The sequence below is a fragment of the Antennarius striatus genome, chromosome 11 (assembly GCF_040054535.1).
Source record: "Antennarius striatus isolate MH-2024 chromosome 11, ASM4005453v1, whole genome shotgun sequence".
Classification (NCBI taxonomy): Eukaryota; Metazoa; Chordata; class Actinopteri; order Lophiiformes; family Antennariidae; genus Antennarius; species Antennarius striatus.
The window spans coordinates 8,655,983-8,677,822 of record NC_090786.1 but is presented as its reverse complement, the minus strand read 5'-3'; the positions used below and the strand labels follow the sequence as shown (position 1 = coordinate 8,677,822).

The following is a 21,840-nucleotide window of genomic DNA, read 5'->3' as shown; positions in this document are numbered from 1 at the left end:
TTCTTCTCCTCTTTCCATCAAACTTTCTCTTATTTCTCCCTCTAATTTTACTGTGTTTTGATATATTTGATTTTTATTTTTTTAGCAGAAAGGGTTCAGTCCCCTGCATGTGGCAGCAAAGTACGGCAAGATGGAGGTGGCCAGTCTCTTGCTACAGAAGAGAGCCGCACCCGATGCTGCAGGAAAGGTGGGATGTCTTGAAATCAGAGGGAGGGGAGTGATGCATTATTTACTTAAGGGAGGGAAATCTTGAGTCTGTCTACATAGAGACTTTCCTGCCTGGTGCAGAAATTAATTTATACATTTTGCGGAAGACATTCCTACACAGAGTAGAGGAAATGAAGACTGTAGGAGCAGACAACAGAAAACAGTAAAATATATCAAAAGGCAGGTGGACATGGGGGCGGATGAATGGAGGAGCAGCAGATTTAGTGCAGGAAAGCTAACTAAGGCTTGTTTAAAAAACAAACAAACAATTTTTTTCTGTAATTTTGCTTTATTTCATAAATGAAAAGCGCTCATTCAAACTCCACACACAAAACAGTTGTACATATAGCACACTTTTTAGCACTGCCCTACTGGCACTGTGTGTGTGTGTGTGTGTGTGTGTGTGTGTGTGTGTGTGTGTGTGTGTGTGTGTGTGTGTGTGTGTGTGTGTGTGTGTGTGTGTGTGTGTGTGTGTGTGTGTGTGTGTGTGTGTGTGTGTGTGTGTGTGTGCGTGCGTGCGTGCGTGTGTGTGTGTGTGTGTGTCTGTGTGTCTGTCTGTCTGTGTGTGTGTGTGTGTGTGTGTGTGTGTGTGTGTGTGTGTGTGTGTGTGTGTGTGTGTGTGTGTGTGTGTGTGTGTGTGTGTGTGTGTGTGTGTGTGTGTGTGTGTGTGTGCACCTCCATCTGAGAGCATTTTAACATAATGGCTGTCAGGTATGATAATGAAGCTTCCGTGCTGCCTGGAAGTCATGATAACATCAATCCCGTTGTAATACTAAGTTCACAGACAGAGTAAACTCTGGCCTTCTTTGTAGCTTAATTGCACTAATTTTCTTTTCTTAGACAAAGTTTTTTTTTGTTTCTTCACATTGTAACCAGAAAAACATTTGTTCCAAAATAAAAGAATATGGGTACCTAAATTGTCCAGGACAGACATGTGAAATCTAGAGATATTTTCCAAACTGTTTATAAAATATATGAGATGTAAAGGTGACAGTCCTGGCGACTCTTGGTCAGTCTTTGTCCTTTTCTTATCCAACCCGATAACATCTTGCTTTTTAAAATTTAATATACTCGAGTAATCCCCGAAGGGAAATTAGTGGCACACTGTAGTTAGTCCAGATCAAATCACATGCATGTTAGTTAGTGTGTACAGGCCCTGAACACACACACACACACACACAAACACAGGGGGCCTGTACTCATGCAAAGGAGGTAGAGTGGCAGGCAGTTCCTGCTTGGTGCGCCCCAAATGAGCAACTTGTAAGGGGGATGGCGCCTTGCTCAAGGGCGCCTCGGCAGTGCTCCAGAGGTGAGCTGACAACTCCCACTGTCAGCTCACTTCCAGGTGTTTTGGGCGGGAGGGGGAATTGAACCGCCGATCTCAGATCATTGGATGATCTATCACACGCTCTACCACTGAGCCACTGCCGCCCCTGCCGCCCCTGCCGCTTGCTCTCTAACTCTGCTACTCTTTCTGCTACTGCTAAACAAAATTTAATTCCCATCACTGCTGTGTGCTGAAACCATCTACCTCCCCATTTATTTGCAAAAAAGTTTGCAGGGGAGTTCCAGTGATTTTTATATGCTCAAGTCTCTTTACATTTCTTAGACAGGTGATACTGTATATGCAAAAAATACGTAAGTTGCATAAATGAGTGATGTCACTGGACTCATCATCAGTTGGAAATGAAGTCAAGACGCAAGTTTTATATTGTAAAAATTAGGTGGAGCTAGAATTACAATGAAGTTACAAATAAGATTTCTTCTTACCTCTTCTTGAGGTTTGGTGAAATAAGGCTACATTACCTGCAGTTAGCATGACATGCTCAAATCTCAGATTGAATTTGATGGTACTTGAGTTGCACTGTGGGTAACGTGGTCACCTGACAATCCATAATGTTATAGGGTAGGTATCTGCTTTAAAGGGTTACTGTACTGGTTGAAAATGTTGCCCAATTTTGACAGGATTTAAGACGCCAAAAGTTACATAATCTTCTCTCTCTTTTGATGATGTCGTCATTTCTTCTTCTATTTGTCTGCATGATGTTGTCCCTAACTGTCTTTCATTAACTTGATGTCCATCTCCCTTTGTCTCTTTATGTTCTTACTTTGTGCTGGTGTGGTTCTCGCATCTTACTTCTTATGTGTCTATAGGGATCTTCTAACGTGGTGTTGTGTTGCATGTGTGTATTTGTATGTGTGCATGAATGGCGTGTGTGTGTGTGTGTGTGTGTGTGTGTGTATGGGTGGGTGTTGTAGAGCGGGCTAACTCCACTGCATGTAGCTGCTCACTACGATAATCAGAGAGTGGCACTCCTGCTGCTGGATCAGGGAGCTTCCCCACATGCTGCCGCCAAGGTATCCACACACACAAGCACTCATTATATGAAGTTCACTGGTGTGTGTCCTCATTGATGTCTCATTATCAATCTTCTGTATGTTGTGTCAGGGATGGTTTTGAGTCAAATCTCAATCTTAAGTCGCTCATAATTGTGACGATTATTCTGTCATCATCTGCATGTCATCCAGTCCTAAGGAGACACACGCACACACACACGCACACGCACACACACACACACACACACACACACACACACACACACACACACACACACACACACACACACACACACACATATCTAAGGAATTTAAGTGTGCATTGAGTTATCATTCCTCACATTAAACAGGCCGTGACAATACAATATGAAATGATGCCCTTAGCCAATTTGCCATGTGTAACAGCGCATCATCATTACCCCACATACACCCCCAGTTGTGCAGCACAAGAGATGAAGCTATAGTAAATATTCATCGTCAAGGAATGAAGTGAATTAGTACACCTACTTCGGTGAGGATGCAGAGTGGACATTTATAAAGAAAAATAAGCAACCCCACAGGTGAAAGTAAAAAAAGAGAAGAGGGAAGGCGAAGTTAGACAGCTGATGCTAAGCAAACATCATCAGCTGATCATCCATAACATTCTTTAAGTGACTCATCATTTAGGTCTTTCAGGTACATGATAAGGTGGATTCAGCGTCTTTTATTGTGTCACTAGAAATACATCAGGTGGACAGTTCTTTGTATGTAATCATTTCAGATAAAGGCTTTGACGAAGACTGGTGTCTCGGCCAAGATGTTTTTGCTGGCAGGCAATTGTCATCTGTTTGCTTTAGTGACAGCTGTTCCAGAGCTGTACATTTTTTAATACTGCACTGAAAAGAAGTAGGAAAGCAAGAGAAATGTCTCACACTCACAAACACACATGGCCAGAGACATGTGGTCAAAGCTACCTCCTGCTAGACTTTGATATTCAGTTAAACCTACAGCAGACGTATGAGCCAAATGGAAGGATTATTAAAAACAAGGCAAGACATGCAAGATCATCATTCTAAACGGACATCCTACAATCCAAAGCTTGTAAAATTGACTTACTTTTGCTCATTGTCTTCCCTTTTTGTCTGTGGCTTGCTCACACCTTTCTTTGTATCAGTTTCTATTTATACCTCCAATTCTCCTTCTTCTCTCTCACATGTTTGGTCATTTCTCCCTGTGTCCCTGTCTTTCAGTTTCTACTTTAAGTAGTATCTCATTCAGCGTGTTGATGATGATGGTTTGCTTGGTTTAAATGATTTTGAAAAGGAATGACACTGTGTGACCAAGTTGTCTAGAGATGTTGTCAGATAATTAAAATCTGTTTTTTGTAATGGTGTAGGAGCCATATCTATTAAAATACTGATTTTGAGATACATGTAACATAATGTCAGAAAGAACATTTGATGCAAGGGAGGATGACAATTTAAGTTTTCAGTTTGAGTTTTTATGAATCGCAAATTTGACAATCACCTAAGTGATGCAGACACCACAGAAATATACCTTGTTGCTTTACCTATTATAATTCAATAAAATAAATCACCTGATTTCAGTCTGTGGCTCTTGAGGCTATTCAGAGAACCGAACAGGGTCACCAGCACTTCAAACAGTAGGGTTCCTAACAAGGACTTGTATTTAGCCTTATATCCTCCTGCAGATCCTCTCTGTTCTTTAGTTCTTTGCTGCCTGTTCATTCTCTATCAGCAAATGAGGGAAACCTTGTGTTTGGGCTTATGTTCATTCATAAGCACTTAGAGAAGGACCACTAAACACCACAGTGTTCTATTCATAAATATAAAATTAGCATTTCTGCATAAATGGATCCTTCCTTTGACAGACAACATATTGCTGGCATTCCAACTGTCATGACTGTCAGCTGAAATGATTATTAAAATCTCATCTCTTGAGTCACAGTTGAGTGTAAATTTGTTGTCATCCACTCATCAGTGGATTAGGTGTTGACACAAAAGTGATTATTTTATTTCATTTCTACATTGAGATTTTTTTTTTGTAGTGAATCTATTATCACCATAATTATTGTAGCATTGTTCAAAAAACTGACTTAAAAATCAGAACTACCAAACCTTTAAGGCAAATACTAAAATGTATTGAATTGAATGAAAATTGTATATAATCTTGACTGAAATAAATTCTATTTTGATTCATAAAAAAGGAAGAAGAAGCAGAAACACTCAAACACACCTCTTAACCCCCCCCCATGTCTTCATTTTGCCTCAGAATGGCTATACACCGCTCCACATTGCTGCCAAAAAGAACCAAATGGATATTGGGACCACGCTACTGGAGTATGGTGCTGACACCAATGCTGTGACGCGGCAAGGCATAAGCCCCATTCACCTGGCAGCGCAGGAGGGCAGCGTGGACCTGGTGTCGCTGCTGCTGGCCAAGAACACTGACGTCAATGTGTGCAATAAGGTACAGAGTCGTGCAGAAAAAGATGGGAAAACAAAAAGGCCTTAAAACGACTTCCTGCTCCCTAAGATAGGAAGCATGTTTTGATGTCATGTGCTACCACCATAACAAATTGATGTCTGCCTTTGTGTGTGTGTCCTTCACACATTTACAGAGTGGACTCACACCACTCCACTTAGCAGCTCAGGAGGACATGGTCAATGTAGCAGAAGTCCTTCTAAACCACGGGGCGGATATCAACTCACAAACAAAGGTACAGCTTTCTCCTACAGTACACAGACACACAAACACACAGACACACACAGATGTTTGTCTAGAATTTTCTCAGGTAGCATGTAATTAAAGAATAAATTTGAAAATGAAGTCTGCGTATATGCACCACATACTCAAGAATGTACAGTATATTCTCTGATTAAACACAAACGGACCCTGTAGCAGGCTGCTCACGTTCACACCCCTGAAGGTTGGAATAGCACAAGGTTAACGTGTGTGTGTGTGTGTGTGCGTGCGTGCGTGTGTGTTTGTGCAGGTGCGTACTTCTGCTGAACTGACATTGGCTTCCTTGTTTGCTGATCTTCTCCATTATAATTGCGTGCTGTGCTCACACCTCAGTGAAGTTATGTTTAAATCAATAATAGTTTACTAAGTAGGAGAAGATCATCGCAGCAGAAATGTGATAATTAGTTAGAAAGTCTTTGGCGCTTACATGCTTCAGGAAGGTTGAAATCAAAGGAGATCTGCCCTGAGTAGTAGCAAATCAAATCCCCCTATTGAGGTCAAACACCAGAGGTGGTGGTGGCTGATGACTCTGCCGAGACACATGAGGCTGCAAGACTGTTGAAGTTGGGGAACTGTGCATAACAGCAGCATCAATGACAGGTACAGGGAGAGTAGTAAAGACAGCTGCAAAATGAAGGTGTCACTGTACTGTTGGGTTGATGTGACCTCCCCCTGACAATTACTGCAGGAAATTAAAACTGGTCACATGGGAGAGTTGTGACTTACAGTGTAATTTATACATGATATTAAACTGCGGCCTGGCCTTACAAACAAGTGGAAGTGGACTTTCACTAGACATCCATTTCTGGAACAGGATTCCGCATGTAACTGTATTTTAACTTAACTTAACTTGATCACGTCCTCATGTCTCTACCTCTGTCTCCTTCTCTTCTTACAGATGGGTTACACTCCACTGCATGTTGCCTGTCACTACGGCAACGCAAAGATGGCAAACTTCCTGCTCCAGAACCATGCAAGATTTAATAGCAAAACCAAGGTAGAAAAACATGCACACACTCGCACACACTCGCACACACACGCACACACACACACACACACACACACACACACACACACACACACACACACACACACACACACACACACACTTATTTATATCTAATAATAATAATAATAGTTTCCATTACTGTGTTTGTGTGTCTCTGTCTAGAATGGATACACACCCCTTCACCAGGCGGCTCAGCAGGGACACACTCACGTCATCAACCTGATGCTTCAGCATGGGGCCTCAGCCAACGAGCTCACTGTGGTCAGTGCACAAACACACTGACACACACATATGCACAGACTCGCTCACTGAAGCTTGTTGGGAAACTGACTCCTTTTGGTTTTTTCTCCAACTGTGCACAATTTCCTGTTGATCTTCTGCTGATTAGAATGGGAACACGGCCCTATCCATCGCCAGTCGCCTTGGGTACATCTCTGTGGTGGACACTCTGAGGCCCATGACAGATGAAAATCTTACGACCATGGTGAGACGCTGTTCCTCTGTTAATATTTAGGTCAAGTTTAAATGTACTCACATTTGTACATAATGGCAGTATAGTAAATATTGTAAGGTTAGGAAAACATATCCTATAACCTCTTTGGTGGAGGTGTTTATTAATTAATTGAGCACTATACCGAACAATTTGAGTCTGTTGCATGAATTGTGCAGTGAATCTTGCTGTGTCACATGTGTGAAGTTATCCAGATTAAGAGAGGCAGAGGACTTAAGCTGGTGCTTAAGGTCCCTCCTCAAATAGCTCAGGTCACTAATAGAGATCTGAGCCACACGTGTTTGGAAGAACGAGGGAGAGAGAGAGAATGATGTCAGTGTAGGAATGACAAAGAGGTGAAAGGTGTGTGAGTGTGATGGTGACAGTGAGTGAATAGATGAGTGGGGAGGTCACTGAGGATCCTGCAGGATCAGCAACAAATTGTATCAGTTATAAATGAGGTAAAGTAGAGATCAAGGTTATTTCCCTACGCCTTTGTGTGACGGATCACCCGACATGCAGAGTTCTTTGTTGCTTGCTGTTGTGTGTCTCTACTGATGTTTCATCTACAGCTTATCATGTGGAGTGAGAAGGCCTTCAACCATACAGTGTCATCACTTCTAGCTGTGACAGGGGCCATGCCTAGGATTCAGCTTAACATCCATATTAGGCAACATATGTGATGTGAAGGCCACACTGTCCCTGGAATGTAAACAGTGAACTTGTCATTAGCTGAATACAGATGTCTCGATATATTTACTTAGTTTAAAATAATTAAACACTTTTATAATGTTCAGTCCTCCAAATAGACTGCTTGATATTCTTGTAGCAAATAATAACATCGCTTCACTTCTGTATACTTTGTCCTACATTGAAATCTACTGTAAAGTTTTCACAGTATCAGCAATGAGCCAGTAGAAATCTTTCATCAATAATGGATACTTTAACAATTTGAGGAAGCATTTAAATTAAATTTCAGAGAACACCATCTATGAAAATACAGCAGACAAGTCAGTTCTTCTATCAACTCCTTTATTGCATGAACTCAAGTGATAGTTTCAAATCTTATTACTGAAATTATAATATTTTTATTAAATTTCTGCCCATGTTGACTTTTCAAACTGGTTTATATCATCATTTGTGATCTTCAGTGTTATACTTTCACACCTACAGAGTGCTTCAGAAAAACACAAAATCAACGTACCGGAGACTATGAATGAGTACCTCGACATGTCAGACGATGAAGGTATGTAATGACTAATGCAATTTCTCCTCATCCACATCATTTAGTACTACCCTTAAGTTAATTCACGCTTTGCTGCTGTGGCTTTATTTAATAGAAATATCACTGTACTGCATGAGTTCCATTCACTGGTGACCATGTGTGATGTGTTGACATTCTTTTTAACGTACGTGTTCACTCTATGTATGTCCAAATCCGACAGTCCGGGCCAATGTGCCAGAAATTCTCAATGAGGAGTCTTTTTCAGATGTTGATGAAGGTATTTGTCATTAGTTAACCTCTGCTGTGGTGTGTGTTTGCTTTCCTTTAACACACTTACTGAAGAGCTAACCATCAAGCTTTCTGCAGTACTACTTTTCTGTCCATTTTCAGAGTGAAATTATAGGAATTATTCAGACAAAATCATAAAACACTTAATCAGCGGTGAGCCCACTTGCTTATGTGCTATTTTGTTGCTGTTTAAGCAGGGTAAAACACAGAGCATAAGAAATATATGGTGCTATTGGTAAATCATTAAAAGCTAGTAAGAAGGTCAGGAGGATCATATATAATTTTCTGTAACTTTTATTACATGAACAAGTCTATCCACCATTTACAGACAAAAAGTAAAATGTAAATCTTTTCTATTTCATCTAAGATATGTATTGCCAAACAGAAACCTATTCCACTCTTTTAGCCTTGAGTCTTGCTTCCTTCTCAGTGAGCTTGGAGTGTCCTGTTTCTGCTCACAACCTGACATTGCTGATGTTATTTTCAGAGCATCTTAGGAGAACATTTGTTATTTTTAACTACTCTCACACTACAAGTCTCATTCTGCACCATTCTCCTGATCTAAGACTGCAAAGTAACATCAAGCCTGTCATGCCTTTGAGTGAGATACTGTGAGAAATTGAAAATGTTTCATCATTCAGATGGTTTGGCTAACAAGAGACCTACATGCACTTAAATAAAGATTGTTATACTGAATTGACCTCAATAAATTACAGACTTTACTAACATCAGATCTGGCAGGAAAATAGCTGCTGTAGCTCCGCAAATCCAAACACCGCAGCCAAGTTAATGGCACAAGTCACATCGTTTTACATTGCCCACGTCAGTCTTCTGTTCTTTGTTTTGGAACCACGCAGAATACAGGCCTGCAAAATTGATGAGCTTGTCCACAGGTTGTTGCTTAGGGGACAATCGAGGAGGTCTGTGTGTGCGTGCGTGTGTGTGTGTGTGTGTGTGTCAGGCGATACAGCTAGACTTCACAAGCTAAGCACACACATATCAGGTGATAATGGGTGTTTTTGTGTGTGTTGTTTTCTGTACCTGTATTCACATTTGCATTCACAGTAATCCATGTCATTCTCCATAAAGTGTCTATAATGTGCATAATGCATCATTATTGTACTTCGTAGTCATTTTGTCACAGCACCAGAGTGATGTTACTTGTCTGTTTGTGTTGCCCTTAATTGAAATCAATCCTATTAAGCTCCAGGTTGGAGTGGGCGCATGGGTCACTCTTGTTCTATATCCGTGTGTGTCCTGCCTGTCCAATCGCATGCTCACCTCCTGCTTTCTACTAAAGAACAACTTAACTCCTTGTTGTGCTCTGTAGTTGTAGTTGGTGTTCTCAGCTGTAGAAACACGTCTTGCATATTTGTTCAGCTTATTCTTGTGCAAGTTTTATAAATTGCGCATTATATGTAGGAGGTTGATCTTGGAGAAATTGTTGCTCAAGCTTTCTTTAAACGGGAAAGTGATGCCTGGTACGGTTGTTCCGTCATTTTATTTATTTAAAATTTTTTTTTTTGCTCCACTCATTGTTTGACATGCAGCCAAACTCCATTTGTAACGGACACCACCAAGGTATTTGTGGCTGAATGGGTGTTCTGTTAGGGCTCTCTTGTGTCGTCGCTGTCCCCTCCACTGTGGTTCCTGTGCAGTTGCTCCGACTACCTGTCAGCTGACTACAATAAAACACTTGAGTTCGGCCCCTGATGATTCCCCTCAGCGAGAGTTGGCTGTTGGATGCGGCTGAGCCACGGACGCACCGAGCCTTTCTGTCTCTAAATCCGAGGAAATGAGTTGTTGTTGGGGTTTTTTTTTTTTTTTTTTTTGAGCGGCTTGCTGTAGAATTAACCCCGGTGTGGTCGTCGATATTAACGTGACTGGTACTGTTAGAGCAAGTAGCCTCGAAGTCTCAATGTTGTAGTTTTGTTTCTTTCCGGAGAGAAGGGCGTCAGAGATGCGCGCACCAGGCAGAAGAAGCGCATGTTTGAGTGGAGTTCAGCGTGTGGGGCGATGAAGGCAACATTTTCCACGGGCACCAGAAGTTCTGGCTGGACCGTTTTAGACTGCATTTAATTTTCATCCGGTAAACAACTTCTAGTGGAGCTTTAGGAACACAAAACTTAAGAACCGCCGTGCAATATGGCTTCTTTAGGAAAAGGTAAGGGGTGATGGTTTGTGTTTAGAGGTTTTGGTACTTTATTATATGTTGTGAGATGTTACATAAAATGAAGTTATTTTTCGTTTTCTGTTTTGTTACTACTGGCTCATATAAAATGCGCAAATCAGTTTTGAGTTTTGTTGTGGCAGAGAGGAAGAAAGCATAAAACAGCTCAAATTATATGTGGTTAGGTACGTATATGGCCTTTTCCCGTGGGTTTTATTTAACTTAAATGGGATGGTGATTCATGATTACAGCTGAGAGATGACTCTTCTCCAGGTTTTTATCGTTAGACATTTAAAAAAAGAAAAAGAAAATTAGGAATCTTTTATACCATCAGAATAAACGCCTCATGAAATGACTAGTTACGCAGCGTCTCCTATAGTCCAACCACTTTGCTTTAAAACGAAGGTGAATGGAAACATCGTGACTGAACGTTCATGCAACCACCTTTCTGAATGAATAGGGGCGGCCTCTTTCAACAATTAAGGTCATCGTGTTTGTTCAGGACCTGTAATAAATGTTCACAGTATTGTTTTAGACAAATAAAAAATAGTCTATTATGATCCAGTAATTGACTATTATTATTATTATTATTATTATTATTAATAATAATAATAATAATAATAATAATAATAATAATATTTAAGGACATTAAAACATTAGAGAATATTTTGAAATAAGCGGAGATTCCTTCGGAGGAACGCATGTATGCAGAAAAACTGTAAAGTTATACCACTGTAAGAGTGGTTCTGGTTGGAAGCTACAATGAGCAAATAAAGCTCATTATTTAAACATTAAAGTGGTTAATTGGCTGTCTACCGAGACCATATGGCTTTTGGGAAGGGGTGGAGTCAAGTGGTCACGTGGTTCCAACAGCGTTGTGGAGTACTGTATGTTTGTATTGTGGGAGGTGACGTATGAGGAAAACAAAGGCTTTCACAGTAGGTTTTATTTTGAAATCCGACACCGGAAACTCCTACTTTTATCGTCTTTTAACTTGACACTGGTGCTGGTGTCTGATCGGAGTGCGGCAGTATTGAAGGTAGGGGGGAGGGGCTGCGGTGAAAGAGCGGAGTGTTGCAGGCAGGACAGAGTCGGACATGAGGGAGAAGGGGAAACACAGCAGCCGCTCCGCAGGCTACATTGACCGGCGTGTCATCGTCCACCGGTCCGCTGATCGAGGTGCGGTTGTACGCTTTCCACTTATTGTATGCTTGCTGTGCTGGTGACAGTTCACCCTGTGCTGCGCTGCGCTCCATCTCTGAGTGTGTTGCATTTGGTTTTACAACACAGGAATACCGCAAAGTGGCCCTTGGGAGCCTCTGATTATTGTCTAATATTATGACACTCTTAAACGACAACTGTGTTGGTTCTAATGTGTTTTCCTGTTGGTTTGGTGCTACAGTCAGCTTGAATAGATGGAAAGAAAAGTTGCAGGGGGCGATGCAGTTACAGTGAGGCATAAGGCAAAGTGGTGCTGATGAATGATCTGAGGCCTCATGTGGTACAGCTGATGGTGGCAGTGAGAGCTTCTTTTTTCACAGGATCCTGCATCACAGCTCTTTCCCGGATTAAATGTTGAGATTTTGTTGTCTTCCTTTACCCCTCACCAGGTGAGGATGCGATGACGGGGGACACTGACAAATACCTGCGGCCTCAGGACCTCAAGGAGCTGGGGGATGACTCTCTCCCTCAAGAGGGGTACATGGGTTTCAGCATAGGAGCTCGTTCAGCCAGGTACGCACCTTCATTAAATATTAGATGATATTGATGTGTAGTGGTGCAATGCCGTCAACCATTTGCTCCAACTACAGCGGAAGTGCGTGACATTTGCTATTGATGCAGACACGTATGATTTTATTTGACATTCGGGGGGGGGATGAATTGAATCAGGTTAGATCATAAACATCTGCTCTAACGCACAAACTTTATCTAGGAAATTGCCAGAGAAAGCAGCTGGAGAGTTGCCATTTAGTGATTCCACCTGACATAATGATTCAGCGTATTGAGTATCCTCATTCAAACCCCTTACAAATGGTCCTCACAGGCAATATAAACCATATCTTTGACCTTTGATGTCTTCTCAGTGAACAGCCGCAAATCAGGATTTGGAACAAGACCTAATAACAAGAGTTTCAAACACTAGTGGACAAAGTGTGTGGTGGAAAACTGGCAGGTTCCAGCTAACACTCACATTGGCACACCAGACAAGTGTTGTGTGGAGTGCATTGTGGCCACGTTAACAGATGGCAGATGCTCTGTGATGGTCGGTTTGATAAAAACAACACACTAACCGTGACAGGAAGCTGCTTACATCTGCCAGCCACAACAAATTGTGGAAAAAGTTTTTTTTGTGTTTTTCTTTTAAATGGAACAATTCAATCCATGCAACCTTGTCTGTTGAGCCTGATGGGTTGATGCTGGAAAGAATTTTGACAGAGGCTTAAAACAACAGTGATAATAAGAAAATAAACAGGCCAGTGACAAACATTTGAGGCTTTGAATTATCAGTGCTCAGTCAGCTGTTACTACAGCATAATACTGTATATTAGATATTAAGTTATCTTAATGTGTTTAAATTGCCAAATAGAGTTACAAACTGTTCTCATTGAAATGATGCTCCTCTTTGTATATGAAACAAAAAACCATACTGATCTGATATACTGTGTTTTATTGCTCAAAGAATGTGTGATGCTCGAGATGTTCTTTCTTTTTCCTTGCTTTCCTGTATCAACATTGCTCTCTTTTTTTTGGCTAGGCTGCGTATATATACAGGCATAAATACTAAAATTGCCTATAAACACCTCTGCCTAGTCCCAGAACACAACCATACAAAAGCACTGCACTGGTGTCACATCTCTAGATGTAGCTTTCAAATGCTTTGCTTTTCACTCTTGTGTTCTGCTCTCTTCCTTGTTTTCTTGCACCCTGTCCTTCATTCTAGCCCTAGAATCAGGTAAGCAAAGAGTAGCAACATTAGCTGTGAATGGTACCCCTACGTTTAATGCCAACCTTGCACCCATAAAGCCGCTAACTCAAACCATGACTCATGCATTGTGCGTTAGTGTCATCCAGTGTTTCTGCTTTTTCCGGTAGCATACAGTATGTCATTTCTCTGCTGTGACGTGTTTTACTCCTTACTGATCACAAGTCATTATATTTTCCTCATCCAACTAAGAAGTTCACTCATTCATTGCACGTGTAAATGTATGTCATTTTTATGCTGGAGTAGAAGAGAAGCAACCATGCGAGAAATGAGAAATAAAGAGGCACTCATTTTTCTTTTTAATTGCTGACTTTTATTCCATCTGAATTGTGTGGAAGGTTGGAACTTTTTTAAAGTGGATCAGCACCGCTGAGTGTAACTTCCAGGGACCAACCATACAACTAAATTCATCATCTATTCACCTTACCCACACTATTATCTTGTTAGGAATCGGAGATGTCCCAGCATTATTTAGAATGTGTTTGGATATGAAATCATAGTAAACTCAGTTCTTGAATAGAGATTGCCTCAAATATAGACACTTGCTCAAACTTACATATACACACAACCGACACGAACACACAATTACTGCAAAACTGAATCTTTGATTGTACAAAGATAGCTCCCTAAAAGTTATTGTCAAACATACAATTATTTGAGACAGAGAAAAAGTTCAAACAACAGGAAGTAAATTCCAGTTAGGGAAGTAAAATGATTGGAGTTGAAAAAGAAGCAACAAGAGACAGTTGAGTCACGGTATTTCTTAATTACGTCTTTGCTTGCCTTGAAGAAGGTCTTGCAGAAATGGATGACACAAAGAAGGAATAGAAAAGCACAGACGACAAGGGAGGAGAGGAGGATGGACAGACCAGAAAAGAGCAGGAAGCAGGAAGCTGTGAAATACAAACAGAGTCCAGCTTGTGGGGGGGGGGGGGGGGTCGGTCATAGCACAGCGCCAGCATGTCTATTCAGACCGTACAGAGTTGCTTGGTAACTTCGATGGTGGGGTTGGCAGGCTGTACCGAATAAAGGGCTTCTCTCTGTGCTCAAATTGTGTGACCACTCAAACATGCTGAGCTCTGCATTTTCTCCCCCATTCTCCCCCTCTCCTCACCCACAATCAAGATGCATCACATACAGTAATGCATTTGGACACAATAAGGGACATCAGCTTTTATCACCAGAATTGTGATATCTTTCAGTGAACCCATAATAGCGCTCAAACACACGCTAATTATGTTGTTAATATTCACATAATTGTTTCTATTTTACGCGACTGCGTTCTCAAAGACATTTTAGCTGCTCTGCACTAATCTAATCTTGCAGCAAAAGCTACGCGATAAGAAAAACAGCCCTAAAAAGAATGTACGACTCTGCTTTTAGTCTGTATGGCTACGAAAAGCCACATGTCACAACACACAGCAGTAAAGCGAAACGCAGGGAGTTGGATCAAAACGACCATCTTGTTGTTTCTGAAACAAGTCTGGGTTAGCTCCTAATCATTATAGGGCAGTCTTTGAGCTGCAGTCGACACCTGAAACACTTTTGCATATCATCAAAACACACTTAGTTCCACCGATACATATGATCTACAACTTTTTTTTTTAGAAACATTCATAAGAGTTGTACAAATTTTTCTCTTGCTGCAAACAAACTGACATCACTCTCATGTCCACCTCTGAATAACTTCCTTCAGTATCTGATTTCTACTCTTCCACCTCTCTCTATTTTCCAAAATGTAACTTGTAGACTCTTTCTGTCCATGAAGTACAAAACAAACAAACAAGAAAAAGGTTCCCTGGAAGTTGCATGTAGTAATGGATTCCTTGCTTTTTTGTTTTATGTTGTGTTTCCCTGCTCCCGTCACTTGTTGTTGCCCGCGGCACTGGGTTGCGTGGTAACATGTAGCCTCCGCTCCTTCAGTTCGGACAGGTCCAATACACTCAATCGGAGCTCCTTCGCACGAGACAGTATGATGATCGAAGAGATACTGGCCCCAACAAAGGACACGGTAGGATCCATTATTTACCTTCCTCGTTATATTTGCTCTTTTAGTCTTCTTTCCTTTTCCCTTTCATATACGTACCTAAACCTTTCTCTTTCTCAGCCTCTGGTTTTTCCTTACTTCCTATCTTTCTATCAGTGGCCCAGGGAAAACTGGGACACTTGCAGTTAATGCAAGGATCAGTATATTTTTACTCATCTCGATCAAAGGTCAGAACAAAGGCAGTAATGATGTGAAGCTTGTTTTTGCCAAAGTGCTGAGGGTAAGAGTATAGCACCTTGATACTTGACCTTGATTTTACTTTACTTTCTGGAGCCTCTTCTGTGCTATTGTATGGTATGAAATATTGTTCTGGTGGTCAGAACAAAATTACAATCAATTTTCAACGAAAGAAACAAAGACTCATTATTGGAAGTACATTGAAATGAATATTCGATTACATATCTGATTAAATCTGCATAGCCTGTGTGAATTCCCTACCTAAATCGTTTTCTGTGGGGGGAAATGCCATCCTGCGGTGAAACTAAGCGTCGTAAACACACTTGTCTGGGTCACTAGTGTCCCTCCATAGCATGACGTCTGAATTCTCTTTCCTCCCATAAGCTTCAGAGTGTCTGTAGAGACATTTCCTACTTGGTTGACCCACTCAATAAGGTATAAAGTGTTTGTAGATGTTTGGCTCATTCTTCACTTTTATTTTTTCAGTAGCAGGTTCTCTTATTTTGGTCTTTGTGTATCTGTTGTTGGTCTGCGTCATTCTCATCTGAGCTCAGTTAAGGGTCATTGTCGTACTACTTTTTTCAATTCCCATGATTCTGTCTTCATGTGCTGTACATAATATTACAAATTAAAGTTGTTTTCTAGTGTTGAATAAGTATATTTTTACTTTTGGTATAGAATGTGCTGAAAGTGCATATAATGGTTTGAATGCTCACGGCTTGTTGCCCCATGTTACAAATGACTGCAGGGAGAACAGATGGAGATTCTTTTAACATTCTTCTTTCTTGTTCATTTTTTTTATTTGTTTTCCATCATTTTTTCCCCCTGTTTTTCTGCTATTATGTTTTTTCCATCTCCTCCATCTTCCTGTTTTTATTTGTTTCCACTTCTTTCAGCACCTCGCTGTGACCAGAGATTACAGCTCGGAGTGTATGCGGCGCTACAGCTGGACTCCAGACACCATGGACCACAGCCACAACACCGTGTCCAGTCCCATTCACTCTGGGTAAGAGCAGCTGCGCTGTCTCAGCTGATCTGTCGGCATTTATTGTACCAGCTACATAGACGAGCTCAACCCATACAGACACAAAAACCGCTTGTACATCCACCCAGCTACTGCAGAAATCAGGCTTTATATACTTAACACACACAACCGCTGTGTCGTTTTTATCCTCCCACTAAGAGGCAATATTCAGCAAACCTTACAGCACTGATGCAGACAAGGTGCAGAGCTGTGGGATTTCTGCAGTGTTCATACGGTACACATGACGCTGCAGCAGAGCAGTAATACACAGTTCATTGTCCATGACTCTCATGTCACACCATAAGCGCAGAGATGTCCAGAAATTACCTCCCCCCTCCACCACATTCCCTGACATGCTCTTTTGATAAAATTGCAGAAATGAAGCACTGCCTTGTGACTCATTTTACTAAACTGATAAGACTTCCTTCTCATTATTCACATGTAATGAATATATGATGTTCTACAATGTCATGATCTGTTGCTCCAAGTTGAGCAGTGCTGTTTTAGCACAGGACTTAATGCATCTTTCCTTTCCGCTCATTTCTGCCATGTGATTCTTAATAGGTTGTGATTCTTAATTCCTATTTTTGACTCACCGTTACAGCAAATGTGTTTATTTCATGTCTTGCGCTTTCTGTTTCCCTTGGTTTACCATCCTCACAGTTTTAAGTCTCTCTTTCAATATTTATTACAGATCCCAACAGTGACTTTTATACCCTGATACTAAAACTAGGTTCTGGGGGGGTGCCTCCTGCATTTTCCTCCATGTGTTTATTTTGCAGCTTCTCCTCCCCGCTCCCTCAGTATGACTCCAGGTGATGACTGAGTTTGCTGCTTTCACCCATGATGCCGCAGTGATGTCACCCACTCCTCCACTTCTGTCTCCCCTTTCAGCTCATCACTCTTTTCTCTTCTTAGACTTTCTCTTTTTGTGCCCATCTCATCCGTGTTTTCTGGTGTTTCTTTTGCATTGACTAGATATTCGAAGTGTGTAGTCGATGTGTTTGGAAGTTTGTCATTTATTGTACTTTCTCTCTCTTTCACAGTGCACATAATGTTAAACTATTGCAGGCTTATTTACAACACACAGTAGAGAAAAAAAACCCCAGCTGTGCGGTACATGAAAACATTTGTTTTGCAAAGAAGAGCCATCTTTGGCTCACGGCACAAGGATTGCTCAGAAAACCTATTCCTACATATTCACTCTTAACATGTGTTCATAATTCCAACCATGGGATGCCAAAACATGGAGACACATCATACTCAAACTACATTATCCCTATCTTGGTGAAACATCTGTTCAGTATTTGATGACTGAATGCTGCCTTTGAGAAACTGAAACCTTGGCAATAGTCTCACCTTCATCCTCAAAACTGGAAACTAAACTTTATTCAACTTCATCAGCACCCTGTTTAGTTTCAGGCCGTGTTTAATGTTCTAAATTGAGGCAGGCGAAGGTGAAATCTGCCAACTCTCAGAACTCAAAGCTCTTTTTTCCTTCCTACATTCTACCTTTCTATATTTTTGTTCCTTCCTTTCTTTTGGGTGTGCGGTGATCACAGCATGGGAATCGTCCTCCTCACTTGTGTTTGTGGTTTGGCCTCTGCTTATCTGTATTTGTGTATTTCCATTTCTTTCTTCCTGTTTAACGTTGCTGTTCATCTCAAAGGTTCTTGGTCAGCTTCATGGTGGACGCCCGAGGTGGTTCAATGAGAGGCAGCCGCCATAATGGGATGCGCATCATCATTCCTCCCAGGAAGTGCACAGCACCTACACGTATCACCTGCCGTCTGGCCAAAAAGCATAAACTGGCCTACCCCCCGCCCATGGTGGAGGGAGAAGGGCTTGTCAGCCGACTGGTAGAAGTCGGCCCAGCTGGAGCCCAGTTTCTTGGGTATGATGGACGCTTTCTCGTGTTGAGTGGACATTTCTAGAAAATAAATGTGTCATAACTCCATTTCCTTACACTACATTTTATTGTTTTATTGTGTTCTGGTGATTCAGGCCCGTTATTGTGGAGATCCCTCATTTTGGTTCCATGCGGGGTAAAGAGAGGGAACTGATTGTGTTGAGGAGTGACAATGGTGACACATGGAAGGAGCACCAGTCTGATAGCAGACCAGAGGACCTGATTGAACTGCTTACTGGAATGGATGAAGGTAAAGGAGAAACTATTCATAGATCAACATTAAGCACGAGAGATGACAAAGACCAGTTTTGTTGTATGAAATGTGATTAAATCGCTGAAGTTGAATATAACTACATAAAATACACAACATAAGCTAGATATGAGATGGTGATCTGAATTCAAATCAATGATTTTTTAGCTGTATTTAGTAACCAATTCAGTGTCTTCTGGCTAAAATTTCATGTTCATGTTTTAATATTTAAGAACTGGACAGTCCTGCTGAGTTGGAGAAGAAACGCATTTGCCGCATTGTCACCAGAGACTTCCCTCAGTATTTTGCTGTGGTGTCTCGGATCAAGCAAGAGTCGAATCACATGGGTCCTGATGGAGGTATGCTGTCCAGTAGCACCGTCCCCATGGTCCAGGCTTCATTCCCACAGGGGGCACTCACGAAGAAGATCCGCGTTGGCCTGCAGGTACAGCTGGACCTCTTGTTTCAGCTCAGTGATTCTGTACACATCATTTTATAGCTGAACTGCTGTAGTTTGGATGTTCGTCTCTTATAGAGAGCTAAGGAAGTGATTGGCCAAACATTAATACATTTTCCATCTAACAAATAAAATAACATGTGAGTGCCTTTTTCCTTCTTTCTGTGTTTAGGCCCAGCCTGTACCAGATGACATGGTCAGAGCAGTCCTTGGGAACAGAGCTACCTTCAGCCCCATTGTGACCGTGGAGCCCAGAAGGAGGAAGTTCCACAAACCAATCACAATGACGATCCCCGTCCCGCCTCGATCAGCAGAAGGCCATCCGAGCGGCAACCGTGGCAACTGCGCACCTTGCCTGCGTCTACTCTGCAGCATCACAGGTGAGAAGACTGTAGATGTCTAGAGGGTATAGCAGTAGCGCCATCCTAATCGCTTCTATAGGGTAAACAAGTTATTTTAGTTGTTTATTTGAACATTATTTATTACGTTCTTTTGGCTCCTTTCTCATGCAGGAGGGACGTCTCCTGCCCAATGGGAGGATATCACTGGGACCACACCTCTGTCCTTTGTGACCGATTGTGTCTCTTTCACCACAAATGTGTCGGCCAGGTGAGACATAGATACTGTACACACAGTGTGTGTATAATAGCATTCTACATAATTGTTAATTATACATAACTAACTGAATGTTATTTAGTTTTGGGCTGTTGGTCTTACTCAAAACATTTAGAATAATTTTCCTTTATTTGGAAACTGACCCATTCTCCCCTGACTGCTATTTTTCCTCTGCGATCCTCCATACTTTGGCCCACACATCTTAACTCATTTAACTGATGTGCAGGACTCTTAATTATAACATGTAAGATCATGTGGCGAGTGTGCAGCCTGAAATTGATTGTGCACCCTGTTGTGCTCTTAAATGATATTACCTCATAGCTGTCACAGGATTACCCTTTAGAGAAACCAGCTCATTTGATCTATTTCTGAAGCTGCTCAGATTGTCCTTTGAAATGTGCAATACAAAAATGACTTACATTTAAACTGTTATATATTGTTTTGTGCATAGGTTCTGGCTTGCAGACTGTCACCAGATTCCTGAGACGGTAAACCTAGCGTCTCAGTTATACCGGGAGCTGATCTGCGTGCCGTACCTGGCCAAGTTTGTGGTATTCGCCAAGATGAACGACGCCGTCGAGGCCCGGCTGCGCTGCTTCTGCATGACCGACGACAAGGTGGACAAAACCCTGGAGCAACAAGAGAACTTTGAGGAAGTGGCCCGGAGCAAAGATATTGAGGTTGTATATTCATGTGGACCCCTATATACTACACAACCATAAGAGAACAAACTGACCAATAAGTAAATGCCTTGTATGTTGTGTGTTATTTTTGGTCAATCAACTTCTGTAGGTTCTTGAAGGCAAGCCTATCCATGTGGATTGCTACGGCAACCTTTCCCCTCTCATCAAAAGTGGGCAGCAGTTGGTTTTTAACTTCTTCTCCTTCAAGGAGAACAGACTTCCTTTTAACGTGAAGGTATAAATGTCTTGTAATCATCCTGTCTCTCCCTGCTATAATTTATTGTCTATGTTATCAAAGTGGAAAAGATACAGAACTCTTTGGAGTTGTCACTTTGCAGGGTTTGCCTTGAATTTGTTCGTTATTGTCACCTCTTGATGCTTTTTGCTGCCTTTTGCAGATCCGAGATGTGGGCCAGGAGCCATGTGGCCGCCTCTCCTTCCTTAGAGAGCCAAAAACAAGTAAAGGCCTTCCCCAGACTGCCATATGCAATTTGAATATCACACTGCCAACCCACAGGAAGGTAAGATCACTATAGTTGTGTAGTTCATCTGTTTAGACCGAAGCTTATCATCAACATGGAAATGAAATGAAAATGCAGAAAGTGTCCTGTGAGAGGAGCCATTAAACATTATCGGGTCTAGGAATGGCTGCTGCTCGTGTCTTTTATTAATGTTTCAGCCTGTGCCAGTCATAAGGCCTCACAATTTACCCATGCAACCACACATGCACTTTGTGCTTTGTTCAAGTGCCTGGCTCTCTGTGGGTACAAACCAATTATAGAACAAACATGTCATTTGTTTGTTTGTTGTGGTGTTGATTGATCACAAGAAACTGAAATTATTTTGCTTTTGCTTTTGTTGATTTTCTGTTTATTTAATTAATACCAAAAGATTTTTTCTGATGCTTTATGTTGTTTTTGCTGCTCCATTTTCATTCCCTGAATTTTGTTACCACCTCCACGCTCACTATAACACCCCTGCTCTCTCCATTGTGTCATCTCTCTGCTCTCCTGCAATGCATCTTGGAATACCCACAGGATATGGAGTCTGATCCTGATGATGAGGTAAAACAGATTCTTCATCATCACATGACTCTGCTTCTTCTTTTATTGTCTGTTATGGTTTTACCGCAGATGCTGTCTTGAATATGCATGTCGCAAATGTTTTGTCTGGGTATTTTTGTTCAAACCCTGTATTTTTCCCCCACTGCCGTGTCTTTAGCTG

General features: G+C 41.5%; 1 protein-coding gene across 11 annotated transcripts in view; it reads left to right on the top strand.

Moving 5' to 3' along the window:
• LOC137603639 (ankyrin-3-like) overlaps positions 1–21,840 on the top strand; it is a 107,499-nt gene that overhangs the window by 63,780 nt on the left and 21,879 nt on the right. For 2 of the 11 annotated variants that reach the window (XM_068327291.1, XM_068327286.1), the window contains exons 15-36: positions 86–187; positions 2,467–2,565; positions 4,816–5,013; positions 5,165–5,263; positions 6,188–6,286; positions 6,461–6,559; positions 6,687–6,782; positions 7,962–8,034; positions 8,234–8,290; positions 12,082–12,205; positions 15,363–15,465; positions 16,575–16,684; positions 17,485–17,517; positions 18,372–18,596; positions 18,707–18,861; positions 19,095–19,306; positions 19,491–19,698; positions 19,831–19,927; positions 20,385–20,613; positions 20,726–20,851; positions 21,015–21,137; positions 21,654–21,680. In XM_068327291.1, coding sequence (XP_068183392.1) covers positions 86–187; positions 2,467–2,565; positions 4,816–5,013; positions 5,165–5,263; positions 6,188–6,286; positions 6,461–6,559; positions 6,687–6,782; positions 7,962–8,034; positions 8,234–8,290; positions 12,082–12,205; positions 15,363–15,465; positions 16,575–16,684; positions 17,485–17,517; positions 18,372–18,596; positions 18,707–18,861; positions 19,095–19,306; positions 19,491–19,698; positions 19,831–19,927; positions 20,385–20,613; positions 20,726–20,851; positions 21,015–21,137; positions 21,654–21,680 — 2,694 coding nt within the window. Of the gene's footprint in view, positions 1–85; positions 188–2,466; positions 2,566–4,815; positions 5,014–5,164; positions 5,264–6,187; positions 6,287–6,460; positions 6,560–6,686; positions 6,783–7,961; positions 8,035–8,233; positions 8,291–12,081; positions 12,206–13,412; positions 13,425–15,362; positions 15,466–16,062; positions 16,114–16,574; positions 16,685–17,484; positions 17,518–18,371; positions 18,597–18,706; positions 18,862–19,094; positions 19,307–19,490; positions 19,699–19,830; positions 19,928–20,384; positions 20,614–20,725; positions 20,852–21,014; positions 21,138–21,653; positions 21,681–21,840 lie in introns of all 11 variants that reach the window. The other 9 variants (XM_068327285.1, XM_068327288.1, XM_068327293.1 and 6 more) reach the window with 9 other exon arrangements.